Source organism: Setaria italica, chromosome IX (assembly GCF_000263155.2).
Source record: "Setaria italica strain Yugu1 chromosome IX, Setaria_italica_v2.0, whole genome shotgun sequence".
Taxonomy (NCBI): Eukaryota; Viridiplantae; Streptophyta; class Magnoliopsida; order Poales; family Poaceae; genus Setaria; species Setaria italica.
In genome coordinates, this window is record NC_028458.1 from 43,455,381 (window position 1) to 43,472,651 (window position 17,271).

The 17,271-nt window shown below is 41.7% G+C and overlaps 1 protein-coding gene across 1 annotated transcript; it reads right to left on the reverse strand.

Moving 5' to 3' along the window:
- Positions 1–9,452: 9,452 nt before the first annotated feature.
- On the reverse strand, positions 9,453–16,342 carry LOC101756892 (trimethylguanosine synthase). Its single transcript, XM_004984049.2, has 13 exons — positions 16,165–16,342; positions 15,365–15,502; positions 15,218–15,287; positions 14,218–14,269; positions 13,222–13,304; positions 12,329–13,142; positions 11,676–11,778; positions 11,467–11,597; positions 10,961–11,192; positions 10,493–10,628; positions 10,247–10,341; positions 10,016–10,139; positions 9,453–9,935 (listed from the first exon to the last, which is right to left on the reverse strand). The coding sequence occupies exons 2-13, from the start codon at positions 15,439–15,441 to the stop codon at positions 9,867–9,869; spliced, it is 1,986 nt and encodes a 661-aa protein (XP_004984106.1). The 5' UTR covers positions 15,442–15,502; positions 16,165–16,342; the 3' UTR covers positions 9,453–9,866.
- Between the last annotated feature and the right edge of the window lie 929 nt (positions 16,343–17,271).

Below are 17,271 nucleotides of genomic sequence, written 5' to 3' on the forward strand. Positions count from 1 at the left end.
GAAAATGTTATTGTTTTGGTTTTGTTTTGTCTTGGTACTTTTGAGTTTTTAATGGTATGGCAATTGGTTTCTTAGTTGAGCTAGTGTAATGTGGAGATAGTCCTTTTGTGTAGTGTTGTCAAGTTAGGAACCTTAAATTGTGCATTGCTGTTGACGCTAGTAGCTCAGCTTGTAAGACCGAATATGCCATGTTAAGATTTCAATAAAGCCCGACGAATGCCTTCAGTCTAAAAATATGAAGGGCTACACACCCTTGCTAAAAAGCTTTAGATCAAAGATTTTTTAAGGTTTGGTATAAATCACTCCTATCTTTCTCCACCTTGCTATGTTGCTTTTTGAGCTTCCAACATAGTCTTTAACTCAAACTACTAAGAGACATGATGGGTTCAAAAGAAAACAAATAAATGACATATCAATTGGACTAACTAGGTGCATAAATATATGCTCAAGAGCAATTTATGAAAAAAAATCTAGTACAATGCATCATTTCAATAGATAAAACATTACTTTTATATAGTGTCAATGCGCATGGACCAAGACAAACAACTAATTCAGATAAACTGTTTACAGGTTTGAAATATCACTACGAGTATGGTGAGTGTTTGATGTATCCAGTCGATAGCTACATCAATTATAGAGCATAAATTCCTCACTTGTTTGAGCATTATTTCTCAACCTTCCATAGAAGCTCAAAAAAAAGCTCTTTGTAGCAAGAATATTGATCCTTCTTAAAATGCCCTTTTAACTTGTTTCCTTGAATGAGCTCAAATACAAAAGCATACTTCTCTAGATTATTGCCAATAGCCAATGCAACCAATCCTACTAGAGAAGGCACCACTAGATCCTTGTTTGTTGTACATTTCCTTGAGGATCATGAAGTAGTGTCACATTCTTGCTAAGTTTTGGAAGGGACTTACTTTCTCCGCATTCATCCTAAGAGATCATGTGATACAAGTTACAAAAGAAACAAAGAGTTAAGATAGTGTGTAGATATACAAATAAAAGAAAATTAATTCAAGAGCATGCCATTAGACTTAGATTCAAAACATTGTCCACATACCATTCTGAATTTTCTACTTATGATGTAACATTTGTATTACTGTGTGTGCCCCATTAATAGATTTTGTGCATGTACCACCAACCAATGGGGTACACACAAAGTTCCACACAAATTTCCCATGGAAATTATATTCAATGTGTAAATCATTAGTTCCATGCAAAATCAATAAGTTGGCAGGACCAAGTTTCATTATTTCTTGTGATGTTTTTAGCAACACCCGAATTTCAATAATACGTTGATGGCATCTCTACTTTCAAATAATATTTTGTTGCAATTTTTATATCCAAAAATAATAGTAAATAATTACAATTTAGTTAATAAAAGGTTGTATTTACCCTTTTGAGGCACATCCTTCATAGATTTGTTACAAGAGGGAATTCTATTTGACTTTTGTATTTAGTTCCATTGGAATATGTGCAATAAAAAAATCATGCACATGACATGAGCAAGTTAGCTTGACAACAAGACATGAAAATTTTTAGAAATCTATAGACTATAATTACCAAGTGAAATAACGTTAAACATAAATAAAATTCTATGGTATGTATATTTGAGTATGAACTCTCACCTTCTAGCAATTACATGAATACCATGAATTTATGGCATGAGTACAATTAAAAGAGGTGAGTACTAAATAACACCTGAAAATAATCATGAGATCATCTTCATGTTATCACTATAAAAGTAGTTTTTATCACTAACAAATGCTTTTTTTAAACCAAAATCATAATAAATAAGATTATTGATTATTTACCTTTCCTCCTATTATAAAATGAAGCTCCAAACAATCTATCATTTGCCCTCTGTGAGGAACCAGAGAACTCTTCTAGGATATCCAATTTTCTAGTTTTTTCAATCCCACTTAGGGAAAAATGATGTATCAGATGCATCATGTGTGTCTATGTCCATGTTCTGCCTTTCACCATGTTGCAAAGTATCCCTTACATCCATACTCTCACCTTTACCCTTATACTCTAAAGTGTTTGCAACTACCTTTCACCATGTTGCAAAGTATCCCTTACATCCATACTCTCACCTTTACCCTTATACTCTAAAGTGTTTGCAACATAATTGCTCACATGATCTACATCTTCTTGTAAACCACCCATTGTGTTGTGCCCCTTGTAATCCTCATGAGGACAATGTGAAGTCTTAGTTGCATCAATGCCCATTAAGCCTTTTTCACATTCTTTGGTCACATCCTTGCTAGGACAAGAAAGAAATGTTGATTGCTTCTCACAACCTGTTAAATCGAAGACCTTAATTGAAAAATGTGAGTGTCCATCATAACCAAATACTAAAAATTCACCAAGATTGATGTTATGATCAATGAAAAACTCATTCCATCCATGTGTGAAGTAGAACCCTTCAGAATCTAGAATTAATTTTGCATGCCATGTATTTCCACTTGGGCCTTTTAGGGAAACCACTCCAAGAGGCTCATTCTCCATGAATTTATTGAATGCTTGGGGTATTCTTGTGACGACCGACCCCAAAAATCTTCTAGTTAATCTTAATCTGAGTCCCTAATCCCCTGTCTCAGCTTTCCCGAGTTTAAGTACTCAACCTCCAGTCCGGTCCCGACCCCTGAGACCCGACCCCTCTCAGCTGGTTCCCTGTTCCGACCCCGCCGACCCCAAACCCATACCGCCGGATCCTTCTAATTCTTCCCAGCAGTCTCTCTCTCTATCTGAATAGTGGACCATCCGAGATTGACCGGTGGACCCACAAAATCTTTTCCCCAGATCTCCCGCGACAGACGCAATCGAGTAGCATGCCCGTCTCAGAGCTTCTCTGCCGCGTGGCTCGTTTTCTCCGACACCCGCCGCTCCGCCCCGTCGCCGGCCGCGACCGGATGGATATCCGCGCCCCCTTCCCCAATCGCAGCGGAAGCCCTCTGCAACCCTTTCTGCAGCACCTCGCCGCTCGCGCCCATCATCACCTCGCCGGACCCCCGGCTGCAGAGCCCGATGCCGCCCGTCTTTTCCGTCGCCCCTCCACAGTCGCGCCGCCCTGGTCCACGCTACGCGACGATTCCTCCTCCGCCAACCCAGACCACAGCCGCGACAGCTCCTTTTCCGCCCTGTCAGAGCTACACCCCCGACAATCTGTTGCTCCGCGCTCGCCCGCACGACCGCAGCCCGCCTGTCTTCTCATCTGTGCGCCCTCGCTTCTAGCGCCGTTCCCCTGGTCACTTCCATCAGATCCACCGCACGACGACGCCCGCCTCCGCCAAATCTCAACCACCGGCAAAACCGCGCCTGCGCCGCCCTGTCTTCGGTGCCCAATGACCACTGGTGTCATCCCCGAAGTCCTGCTCTACCGCCCTCGTTGCTCAATCGCCGCCCCGGCAGCGCACTCCATCGTTTCTTCCCGGTCCTCGTGCCGCTCCAACTCTCTCTCTCTTCCGCACGGCTATAAAAGGGAATGCCGGAGCCCCGCCGGAGTCCTCTTCGCCATCGCTGCCCTCCCGCTTTTGCTCCCTGTTCATGCTCAAAGCGCTACTGCCTAAGTCCCTGAGGAACTCTCCTCTTCGCTCCACACCGCTTTCCCCAATCCACCCAGCCGCTTGCTCCTCCGCGCTGCGCAACAGCTTGCTTGTGGTCCACAAGAAGCACCGCCGCCGCCAGAACCCCGCCGGACCTCGCCTCTGTCCAAGCCTTAATTCTTCTGCCCAAGTATGCTCTTTTCCGACCCCAACCTTCACCTGCAAGACGAAGGTAAGCGGCTGACCCCTTGTCCGCCTCGTCCGACCCCTTTTCCGCCTCGCCTGATCCTGTCTGTTTCGCCGACCCTTTCTCCGCCTCGGCCGAGGGCTCGGCTGTATCCTTTTCCTAGACCCGAGGGTATATGTGTAAAGATTTGGGGACTCCTCTACGTTAAGTCCGAGGACCCCAGCACATCTATTCCTCTAGTTTAAGGGTCTGATCATAAGTTTCTTCCCATCCGACCCTTTTACCTTGTTCTTCTCCAACCCAAGCGAACTTCCTCACTCTTTCTGTAGCTATGCTACAAAGTTGCTGAGCTAGAACTTGCAAGAGTTGCTGTTGAAATAACCGTCTAAAGTGCTAATCCTTGCATTGCATTCGTGTAGAGCTGCGTCTCGCTGATGGCTTCTACGAGTTGTACCCGGCGCCCGAGGACGAAGCTGCAGCAGAGCTCCCGCCCCCAGAAGCCGAAGCCATCCAAGCAGAAGATCCCTTCCCTTCCTCCTCGTTCGAAGGCAAGCCCCGGAGCATAAACCCACTTTTCCCCAAACTTGCGCATGCCTTCTTAATCTTGTTTGTGCATTTACGTATAGGAGTTGTTTGGAACCGTAGATGCATGACTTAGATCCCTTGATCTGAACACTAGCTGTTGGACCGAGTAGATGCTTTGCTTAAATAGGAAGCGGTAAAAGCCGAGTGATTTCCTGTCACTCGCGAGTTGTCGGAGTTGGTTGGTTCTCCTTCTGTTACAACTATAAGGACGATGGACGGGGCAGGGTTTGGGTAACTTTTTGGTGGTCGGCTGATCGCCACGTCTGTCTATGAAACTTGCTAAGGCCCGACAGTGGTAGTGTTCGTGATCAAGTGTTTGAAAGTACTAACCTCATACTTATTATGGGATGAGGAAGCCGAGTACCGGATTGAACCTAGACGTGAGCGGTCGCCCCATTGTCCTTGGAACGGAGTTTCCCCTGCTGCTGCACGTGGTGGCAAGCGTGGTCACAGGACGGCAGAGGCCGGGTCTGTGGAACCTTGCACCAAAGGAAATGGGCCCGACACGGGTTAGGGAATTGATGGGGAAGGCCGACACAGGAAGCGACCCTCGGTGGTGCGCGGATGTCGTGAGGTTAGGTTCACCATGCATGGTTAAAGAACTTGAATCGATTCGTCTGCCTCTCACAGTTTGAGACTGCTTGATCCTTATGCTACCCTGAGTAATAAAGGAATCTGATAATGACATGGTCTTGATGATGATATATATACCTTTTGGTTGGTTCTATGTTTGTCTAGAGTAAGTTGCTAACTTAGACCGGTTAATGAACCTAGAATCTGAGCTAAAACTTTGAAATAGGGATCTACTTAGTGCTTCTTGGCAAACAAACCCCTCAGCCAAAAGAGCCCTGCATGTCTAGAGTGGTGGAGTAGCTTTACTCCTCACGGTTAAGTCTTGTTGAGCTTAGTAGCTCAGCCTTGTTGTGGCTTTTCTCTTTCAGGTGAAGTTGCTGCTCCCGAGCCTTCTTCTGTTGGCACTTGGCCGCCCCAACTCCCTCCGGGTTGGACGGTTGAGTGGGATCCCTCCTCGGACGGCGAGGAGAGGGATCATTGACGTCCCGGTTGGCCTTACCAGGGATGTTCGACCTCGACGAAGTAGCTTCCGCTTGTTGTTTTACCTTCTGTCGTTTCCTTTGAACCTTGTAAAACTCTGATATTTGTTTTTAATGTTGAACGAAATGGTCAAATTGTTTAACTCAGTGGACTTGTTGTATTCTCTGGAACCGCTCATCTTCGTGTGAGTTTGCTAATTCGGTCCTGTTCAAGTGGTTAAATCGGATGAAATCCGACGGCACTTCGTGTCAACTTGACTAATGCATGAGTGTCGCGTATTAGGCGACTTAACCATGTTTAATCAAGCTGATCCGAGGTGGATCCGCCACAATTCTCTACAAAAATAAATGGAGAATAATGCTTAAATAGTGTAGATAAATGCTTGAATTCTCAACACTAAGCTATAAAATGAGTAATAGAAGAAGATAGCTAGTTTTCAATATACAAGTAACTTCTACTATTTATATGTGATAGTCCAAAAGATAGAATAAATCACCATTATGTTTTGTCTCAAAACCAAAAGAAAAGTAATGGAATTTGTCTAAAAGCAACTAAATAATGTTGTTTGCTTCATAGGACATTGCACATACTTATCGTTTTTTTGTGAACACTTAAAAATATGATAATTTTGTCTACATGGTGTCCTAGATGAAAAACTTGTACAATGTAATTTTTGTCTCCAAGACATCGCGTAGAAAAAATCAAATATATTTTATTACCCTCTAGGAAACATTCGATGAGTGAAGGCCTTTGAGACCAAGCTACAGCTTTTTAGTGTCCCTTGGAAAAATTTCCCCAAAGCAAAGGGTAAAAAATATAGGCAAGACATGATTTTAAATGCAATGCAAAAAAAAATGATGAATATGATTGCTTCATCTACGTGCAATTCATTTAAAAATGCAATAATTGTATCATAGGTCAAAAATAGTAGAGTATACAAAGATGCTAGTTCTGATGCAAATTTCTATAACACAATATGTAGTCATGTACATTTTATGTACATACCTATGTTTAAAATATACTTTATACCAATCCCTGAAGTAGATTAACATTTATAAGCATAAGAGTTTGCTTGTCTATCCACTCAGGTAGAGTGACTAAAAGTTGTGTACTGTACACTACCACAAGGGTCAAGAATTTTTTTATCAGTAGAAACACTCCAATGGCCAATAAAATGAAAAATACATAATGAAAAAATAGAAAACAATGGTGCAATGGATTGTCTAAATGAAAATGAGGCTAAGTATAATATATCTTGGATGTCATATGTGAATGCATCATCAACTTCATAATATTCTCTTATAACTCCACACTTACATGAAAGGATCTGTCTTAACAAATACAATTAACAAAATCACAACCATAAATAGTAAAATTTTGCATACAATAATTTCTAATATATATGGTTTGGAAAAGCTAATAGAGTATAACATTTATTATATCTCTTGTGACAGTCAATAATTGAATTCCTAGTTTTATAATAAACAATAAAAGCAAAATAGGGGTGCTAATGAAATAATTAATTAAGGCATTCTTAGGTAAAAAAGGACTAGTTAAGAATTAACCTCAGTTTTCCTGAGATAATAAAGAGACATACCAATTTTTCAACTGGCTTCTCAGACATATTTTCTTGAAGAACTGAGGATATATATTTTTGCCCTTCACACCCTCGTTTTGTTCTGCCACCTCTTGCTTCTTTTCTTTCTTTTTATTATTCCCCTCCCGCTCCCTTTGGTTTTCCTCCTCAACTTTCTTATTTCTTTTCTCTTTCACCTTCCTAGACTTCTTATCACCCTCCTTTTTGTGTCCATTATTCTCCTTCTGCTTGTGTTCTTCTCGCTTGGTCTTCTCTTTCTTCTGTTATTTCATTTTCATAGTCATCATATCTTCCTCGATCGTATTCTCTTTCTCCTTCACAACTACCTTATTCAACCTCTCCTTCTCCATCTTCTCCTCGTACTTCTCCCCTCCCCTTCCTCCTCCGTCACAAATCTACAAAAAAATCAAGGCGCCTTAGCCTATTGTCACCCACCCTTCAATAACTCAATTCCACTTTCATCCAAATCTCCCGCAGACTCGATTCTATTGTTGCGGCCCATCTTTCATTGCCAGAACCTATTTATAAATCGCATGTGGTAGGGCCACTTTGAGAGGATGGTGGAGGTACGGGAGCGAGATGGAGGTAGCTAGGAACCTGCAAGAAGGATGGAGGAGAAAGTTGGAGAGAAATAGATGTGGAGAAAGAAGAGAATGAATTGCAGCGGCGGTGCGAGGAGATGTCTAGGAGGAAGAGAACCAAATCTATATTGGTGTTGGGTACTTGCCCGCTTGGTCTAGGGTTTATTGAACGTCAGATGCACGGAGTGGAAGAGGGGGATTAAGATGGGCTGAGTTGCTTGACTAGGCTAATCCCTTGGACAGGCCCATTTGTCTTCTCTTCCTTTTGTTGAATTTTCCTTTTCCCTAAAGCTATGTAGTTGTGTATGTGGCATCGCCTTGCCTTACTACATCTATAAAAGCACCAAGATAACATGCACTAACCTGCCACGCCTTACAAGATTTATTGAACTTATTGTAGTGGCTACTACTCCCACAATCTTGTTTAACTTTTGTCTTGTTGATATCCTAAAGCGCTAGTTTAGAATTGGGTATTTCATCCGTGTGATTTAGTAAGAAAATTGTACTTGATTATATGAAGGGAATAGCTAGGTGCTAGTTGGAAAGGAAACAAATGTTCAAGGAGTACTTTTAGATTTTTGTCTCAAAACTCTGAGTAAAAATATGCTATGCGCACAAGTTGATTTTTTGTTCGATATTCATCCTCTTCTGCAAATATTCGGTTGGTGAGAGAGAAAAGCATTTACAATATTCATCCTCTTCTGCAAATATTCGGTTGGTGAGAGAGAAAAGCATTTACAAGCTGATTTATATGCTAAAAACTATAGAACCTCGGTACCCGTTCTTCTGTATGTTTTCAATAATTACATGGATGACACATACACATGCATTTGCAACACACCTAGGCTAGGTTTGTGTCCTAGCCTAGCCTAGCCTAGGTGGAACTTTTTCACCTAAGTTCGAGTCCTGATTTAGAGCTTGCATTTATGGTTGGCTTTGTCAATATTAGACCTGAGCAAACTACAGTCTGGGCTAGTAAAAAGTTAGGTTTCTTTTGGGCCTAAAATCTTCACCCAAGCCTGCTCGTTAACCCTATCGGACCAATAAAATCGGGCTGGTCTCGGGCTCAGGCGGGGCCACCCATCAATTTTTTAGTGTATATATAATTCATTTTACTGTTCCGACAAGCTCGGACTTTTTTTGGGGGCCTTAGAAATCAGCACCACACCTGAACCCTAAATGAGTGTTAGGCCGGGCTTAGTCCGTTGGGCTTGAGCAGGGCCGTCAGGCCGGGCCGAGCCTTTTTTACTCTAGTCTAGTCAATATCAAGATATGTCGGTCCATAAGAGCGTGCGTATACAATTGTTTGACTGTGTCTTAATTATATCTCAGAAAAAATGTCCTACGCACACAATTATTATCACTAAAGCCACTAGTATATATGTGAAATATAGTAACCATTCTTGATCTAACATATCAGAGGACAAAATTAACCATATAGCTCCCACGCTTTCAACTGTCATGTTAGTAGTTTTCATGTCACTTATTCGGGGCTCACCACTAGACTGAATACAAAACATTATGTGTCTGGCCAATAATGATTCATCGTCCAAGAAAATCTATGGTATGGTCCCATGCACACGCAAAAAGGATAGGCTGGCGATTTGGCTAAAAAAACATGAGTGAAGTAGACAAACTTGTTCAGAGTGTCATCTATCCGGAACCCAAAGTATTAATTCGTACATCTAGATCCCGAAACTTATTAACTGTATGTCAATGTCAAAATATCAATAATTACTCCGTTTATAGGTCGTTTTAACTTTTTTTAGTTCATAGATATTTTAACTTTTTTTAGTTCATAAATATTATTGTTCACCGAGACATACACTGTATCCAGTTAAAAAAGCTAAAACGGACTACAATTTCAGAACGGAGGGAGTAGCATATACTTTGCCTATTTGCGTGCCAATCTGGCCATCTCTCCCCACCTTCATAACTTACATGGAGCTCTCGCCCCAAGTCCCAACCGCCAGGAGAACCCTCGAACAAGTTTAGGGTTCATGCATTTTACTCAAAATACATCCTCTAAATGATAAAGCAAGATAGTCCGAGCAGAAGCCTGTAAGGCAGTAAACTGTGTCAAGCAGCCGCCTACCTAATCGTGATTTCAGGCAGCTTTTTTCCTAACCGTGTAAATACTACAACATTGATGATTCAAACACGGTAAGCTACATTTGGCAGGAAAAATTACAGATGATTTGTAGGGACCAGAGATATGGATCAGGCCGTTTCTCATTTCCTAAGTCATACTCAAGGTCCTTCTGAATTGCTCATAAGCTAACAAAGATGGTTTCTATCACCAGTGCCACTGCACCTCAACTATCCTGCTCTTCAAAGTATGCTGTTATGGCTTTCAGCTTTCCATTGAGGAAGTTCTTCTCGACCTGCAGGGACAGAGAGACAGACCATTGTGACATGTTTTGGAAAAGTCCATTTGGCACAAAAACAGTAAAAATGGACTTGCCTCAACTGCCCACGGGGGATCAACTGATAATGACATGTCAGCCAATTGGTTTAGGTCAACATTGCGAGGAAGAAACATCACTACCCTTGACGCTATCATAGTACCAAGTTTAAAAAGGGAGTACCTGAAGAATTCACCAATGATATAGTCCATCAAAGAAAAAATAAGTTGACATTTGTAAGAACAAATGGAAGAAAACTACTCTTTTCAAACTAGAAACAAGGAACTAACCCATCACAAGGCTTAAGCATGCCTTTCATATCATAAACATCAACTTTGGCATAGTCAGGTCCACCCCAAGGAGGTGACATAAAAGCGGTTTCTCCCTACGGAAAACAGTTTGCTTAATTAATACAACCAATTAGTCCAAATAATGACAGAAGATCTCCAGACTTCCTCCCCTTTATAAGATACAGATACGAAGGTGAATAATGTTGAAGAAATTATAAGACGCAGTTTCAAGAAAAAAGAGATTACCTTCAGATGAGGAGCGATATTGATAAAATCATCTACAATAAAATCTATGTGGTCATTTACTCCATAAATGGATGCATTATGATGCGCGCAATCTATCTTTTGTGGATCGATATCAACTGCAATAACATGCTTGCACCTGGAAAAAGGATTTGATATCGTTAATGTGGAAGAATATAATTTTATTACTGCAGAAGAAACACTCATAGCATAAAAGAAAATTCACTTTTAGCTACACTGTACAAACAAATAAGGCTAGTTCTACTCAATTGGCATGATCATGCTCAAAATATTCATAATAATACCTCCATGTTAAGTAATAGTCTATTCTTCTAAAAAATGTATTAAGTACCAGCAGAACTAGGAAGATTCCGTGAGATAACCAAGTGGCAAAAATGAAGTTCCTATGCAATGTTCACGCTAATAATATAGTTCACCACCAGAAGACTTGATAAGATAGCAGTGACGCACTTTGTGGCAAACTGGATGGCATTTCCGCCAACTCCTGTGAAACAATCAATTATTACCCCCGCACCAACACGAGATGCATGATGCTTTGCTATTGGCTCTGGCGTGACTGAAAACCACCCTTCTTCATCCATCTTTATACCACTATCAAAAAGAGAGAAAAGTGAGTACCGCTGAGTCCAGTACTTGATGATATCATTGGAGATGTTCCCTGCCATGTCTTGGCATGAATGATCTGTAGAACAATTGAGGTTGTTATTCACAAAGATGTAGAAAGAGCACAAGAAAGGAACATAAGAAAATAAAAATATTACTCAAGTCTCACTAAGCCATAACTACCAAGCTAAATTTTAAGAAGACCTAGTTACCTAGACAAAAGTAGGAAATCAGTAGCAGTCAACACAGTGCATTTGTGCAAAGAAACCTAGAAACTATTATGTAAAAGTAGAACCTAAAATTGTAATAGGAACAAACTCCTAGAAAGCAGATGCTGAATATTATCGTCTTACACGACTGAGATCTCCTTACTCTCTTTTTCTTTTTGGTGCTAGCAACATCCTGGTCCATCTCTAACACATCAGTTGTTGAATCATTGTGTTTATTCTTAGTGTATTGTCCTTCATGAAAGGTAGTTATCATACTGCATAGATGAACAGATATTAACAAAAAAGTATGACAATAACTTGGCAAACATTGTTTAGAATATGATCTCATCTACCTATGAATTATTGGCTCTTCATCAGGAATCTTAGATAAATAGTGCAATTCGCTGCAATGATCTTGTTCCTGTGCATCCAAATGTTTGTCATCACCAACCTGATCTGCGATGACGAGATATAATAAAAATGCATGATATCACTTAAACAGAAGCAGCAGCAGCAACAAAGACTTTAGTCCCAAACAAGTTGGGGTAGGCCAGAAATCACAACCAATGACCCAAATAAGTGTTATAACTCAAAGATAATGACAAGGCCAACACATGAATAAATAGGAGACAGAGGTGATGACAAAATTCTACAAATGATGGAAGCACATCTGTGTTCAGGTATATAGATTTGTATTGCACCTAGAAGCAAGAAATTGATGGCAATAATCAATGTTAAAGCATTAACAATTAAGTTTATTGTGATTTTGAACCCAAAATATATACTGCAGGTATGCAATAGGATGTCATTTAATATTTCGTAGTGCAAAACTCAATACTTCATGCGGTAATGGATTTCAGCACCTTATTAAATGTTTACTTTCCATTTTCACATGTTCTCAAGTGTTACATATTGAATGTTTTATCATAATACGCGTCACTATTCGTAATATTAACTGCAAAGAATAAGACTGAAAGCAATTATCCACAAATTGTAGGGTTCTTACTGTTCTCTTGAACTGCCATGCTTGTATGCTTAGATCCCAGTTCGACCAGCTCAATTGTTGCATCTCTGCTATTGTATGATGCAAAATCCTCCAATCCTTCAGGAGGATACCATGTGGACTCTTGTGTCTGGATGTTGTAAAAGTAATATCGACTGTAGAACGGATCCCAGACAACCGTCCAATCACCATATTCATAGCAAAAGTTGCTGGCAGAACTTTCAGCATGCTCATCAACAGAAGATTGTTCTGCCAAACTTGGACAAGCTTCTAGGCCAAAATCATTATTATCATGAGGTACCGACAGAGTTTTCACAGATAATTGATCTTCCTTTGTAGACAATCTTTCTTCCTGACAAATGCTGACACATGAGCGTGCAGATTCACCATCAACAGAGTCATGCCTCAACATCTCAGACTCTAGAAACACACTGTCAGCAGCTTGATTTTCTTGAATAGGATATTCTGCTTTTGCTGTGTTGCCCAAGTTATCAGGAGGCTCAGAAGTCCCAAGTTCACATTGATTTTCAGCTTCATAGCCCCTTTCAGCAGAGTAGATGGTGCTACAGCCAGACTCTTCTTGTTCTTCAACATAAGGTCTGCCTTCCTGCAGCATCTTGTCAGTATCATGACAGGATTCGTTGTAACCTGATGAATTGCACGAGTTCGTGTGCTCCGAAACGGCCATCAATTGAACATCACTTTCTCTATCTTCAGTGTTGGAGCATATCCTCACAGCATCATCGATTTGAGTGCTTCCTGCTTCGCATTGTACTTGTCTTCCTTTTTTCTTTCCCTTGTTGCCTGTGTTCTTGTTCTGTAATGCATAAAAGAATTAAGCAACAGATTAATCAGCAAGGAAACTGTACTTAGTGTTGCATTATGTGAGCACTGACCGCTTTACTTGTGCTGAATGAAACAGGAAGCCCTAAAGAACCCATGAGGTTGGCCAATTCCAAATCTTCAACAAACGAGTGGCCTATTGATAAACAGAAACACCATAAAGTACATAGTAAGAAAAAAGTTCACATATAAGGGAAAAGGAGAAATAATACACTGATTTTTTGTCCCAAACATTATGTGTCGGCAACATCGAGTTATATCATGTGAGGCATGAACAGATGCTGCAATAGTGATTTTAAAAACTAAGGATTAAACAACCACTTGATTTGTCAACACCAGCTTTCCCTCCCTACAGCAATTCCATGGTGATTTTCCTCCCATTTGATCCACATAACGTCACCAGGAACCTGGAACCATGCCGCATTCCTCATCCTGGGAACTTCGTCACCACTCCAGGAACGCACAAACAACCTCGTCCCAGCCTTGTTGAAACCTTTGCAAGTAGAATACTGTGTTCCGTAGTTGCATCGACCCTGGGAACTTGGTGTATGATCTCCCCACCTCCTCCGAGGACATCACTAGCACTGCTAGACCACGAGGGGACAGCCCTTTAAATAATAGTACTAAAGGTATATTTTGACTTTGGTTAAAGATTTGGTCCTTCTTTGGTGATTGCTTTGTTCATAAGAGTACATCTCCTTTTTTTCAACAGCGCCAGTGAAGTCAGCAATGTATAACATAGATCTTAAAGTTCATCCAGGTCCAGAAATCAGGCAATTAACAGAACATATAGATTCAATCATAAACACACAGGTGCAGAGGCCCCTAAAAAGAAGCCTCACTTAATCCAATGGAAAGACAGTGGTCTGGAAGTTAGCAGTATGGATGCATGCCAAGATCCAGATTCTCAAGACTTTTCAGATGACATGAATATTTTTTCTCAATGGGTCTTTTCCACAAAATGTAATGGACATTGTAATATCATCTGTATCAAAATTGTGACTGAAGGAGTAACGAAGTTACTAGAATACAAGGAAAAAGCATCTAACCTTTGTCAGTGTCTTTGGACGCTTTATTGCATGGTTTATCTGCATGGAAGTCCTGAAAAGTTGAAAATTGTCGATTTGCTTTCTATATCATAAGCCTCATAGGAATTTGGAGGGTGCATAATAGAAGTAACAAACTTGACATAGTCTGCCAAGGAGCTAAATTTATTGACTTGTTCACAGCAAAAGGAATTCCTCCTAAAACTAAAAATAATTTTGAAATCACTGAAAAACTTTTTAAAAAGTGTTCCAATAAGACAATGCTGTTGGTCCAGGCATGATCTAGTTCACACTTTCACAGGTCATCTTCTCAAAGGAGATAGAAGTGTAAAGTAAACCATTATCTATTTGATCAACCATAAACTTCTATATCAGAATCGAAAAAGGGAGTGCAGTGTAGCTTAGTTGACCACTAAATCCAGAATCCATAATTTAGAAAGATACAACTTAATTTCCCAATTGTTGTTCAGTAACACAAGCTGCTGCAAGGTAGTGTAATGTAGCAAGTTTCCATGTCAACTATCTTCTTTCAAGAAAACAGTACTTCAGGAGTAATCACTTGAAATATGTTATTATGGTTCTAGCCTGACCAAACTGAATATAGATTCAGAGTTATTTCCAGGTAGAACTAGGAGAAATAGTTTTGCACTTACTGGTCCTCTATTGTGAATGTAGTGAATGCTATTGTTGTGGTGAACTATTATCGGGCTATTTTTTCATAACAAACCTACCTCTCAAGGGCATGTGGCCTAGAACATTTTGCACCAGGCACTGTTTGGCCACAATGCTAAAACCACAACAGAAAAACGAATTCCTTGTGCTAACTAGACTCTTAGGCAAGTTTGAAATCGTGTGACAGGCTTTCTTGCTCCAAAATTCAGATTCCAACAAAATAGTAGCTGGAAGAAGTTAGTCAGATGGTACTAGGGGAAGCAGAGGCCTCCCCCAATGAGAGAGCTTAAAGCGAGCGACACCAAAGGGGAGAGCGGAGTGAGGAGCGTACCGCGGGAGCAGCCTCCGCCGAGCGCCAGTGCTTCTGGCCATCGCTGGCTCCGGCGGCATACGAATCGTCCCTGCAGCGAGCCCGTCATTTGAGGAGATGGACCACTCCCAGAAAATCCTATGCTGAGAAGAGGGCGGAGGGGCTTACCAAAGGTGTACCTCGGTGATCCAGAAGAGCCTCCCCAGCTTCCGTATCGTCGGGGAGTCCGCCTCCGCAGCCGGCATCGCCTGCAGGGAGCGGCGGCGCCACTAGAGTAAGTGCGGGCGAGGCTGGAGCGGACAGTGGCTGCGGGAATCAGGAACTTGGGATTAGTAAGAACAAAACCTCGAAGTTTGGGTTAGGTGTGGGAATTGGGATTTGGGAATGCAAATGGGTCGGTGGGAATAGACCTTCATCTTAAGTTTGAACTAGATCTTGCGACTAGTATTCAAATGGATATTATACACATCTCGAAGGCTTGAACTATGACAATAACTAAATACTACGAACTTAGAGAATTTGTATACCAACAATTTTTCATTTATAAGCTTGAAAAATAGTTTTTAGCTTGGAAAAAAGAACACAAAAAACGTAATCCCTGGAGAAAAGATTATGGACTTTACTAACGCCTGCACAAGCAATATTTGAGGCGACGGCATGCAGTGTCCAGGTTCAATGAACCCGGATTGCCCCTGCCGCAGCCGGCCCCGGCCGCCGGTAATGGCGCCGCCGGCAAGCCGCCCTCCACCCCGCCATTCGTTAACTGAGGAAGCCGCTCGCCCCCGCCTGTTGTAGTCCGCCGCATCCCTCCCCACCCTCCATAGGCCACCGCCGCCAGACGCTCCTCTAAGCCCGCCAGCCATGGAGCCCTCCCCAGACAACCCCGAACCCGAAACCCTAAAACTAACCCGGCCACCACCATGCCTCAATCCGAGAGAGGGAGGAGGAGCAGAAGGAATAGAACCCACCTCGTCGCCGGCCGACTAGCACTACCCACCAGAGCTGGACGAGCACGAATCGGCGGAGGGGAGGAAGAGAGAGCGGCAGTGCTCGGACGGAGAAGGCGGCGGCTGCGGCTGTGGAGAGGAGTGCGCCAGTGTGGTAGGGGAGGGGAAGGTTGACTGTGCGCGTGCTGACTGCGGAGGCGTAAACGCCCTCTCGATCACGAACTACGTTCGTTTCCCAGATTACCTACACAAATTTTTCCCAAACAACTATAAATATTAACACGCAGACAACAAAATAGAATATTATATTTAATTCATACATAGCTTAGTGGACCACTAAATTAAGAATCCATAGACCCTGTTTGGTAGAGCTTCGGCTTCTCATAAAACGGCTTCGGCTTCGGCTTCTTCGGTGGAGTGACTTTTTTAGTGAAACTGAAGCCGTTTTGCAAAACGTTCGGTAAAACGGCTTCTCAATGGCAATATATGTAATTTTATGATCACTTAATGCTTGGAGAGAGAGGAGAAGCCGGTGAAGCCACTTTTTTCGGCTTCTCCTCTCTCGTGTAAGCCGTTTTGCGGCTTCTTCCCGGCTTTGGTGGTAAAGCCGTTTTGAAATTGCCCCTTTGGTAGGGCTTCACCAAAAGCCGGTGGAGAAGCACTTTGAGAAGCCCTACCAAACGGGGCCTTAGAAAGATACAACTTCATCTCCCAATTATTGTTTAGTAACACAAGCTGCTGCAAGGTAGTACGATGTAGTAAATTTTCATGTTAACTATCTTCTTTCAAGAAAACAGTACTTCAGAGCAATCCCTTGAAATATGTTATGGTTCTGGTCTGACCAAACTGAATATAGGTTCAGAGTTATTTCTTGGTAGAATTAGGGGAAATAGTTTTGCACTTACTGATCCTCTATTGTGGATGTAGTGAATGCTATTTGTTGTGATGAATTATTATCGGGCTATTTTTTCATAACAAACCTACCTCTCAAGGGCATGTGGCCTAGAATATTTTGCACTGGGCACTGTTTGGGCACAATGCTAAAACCAAAAAAAAAACGAATTCCTTCTGCTAACTAGACTCTTAGGCAAGTTTGAAATTGTGTGACACGCTTTTTTCTCCAAAATT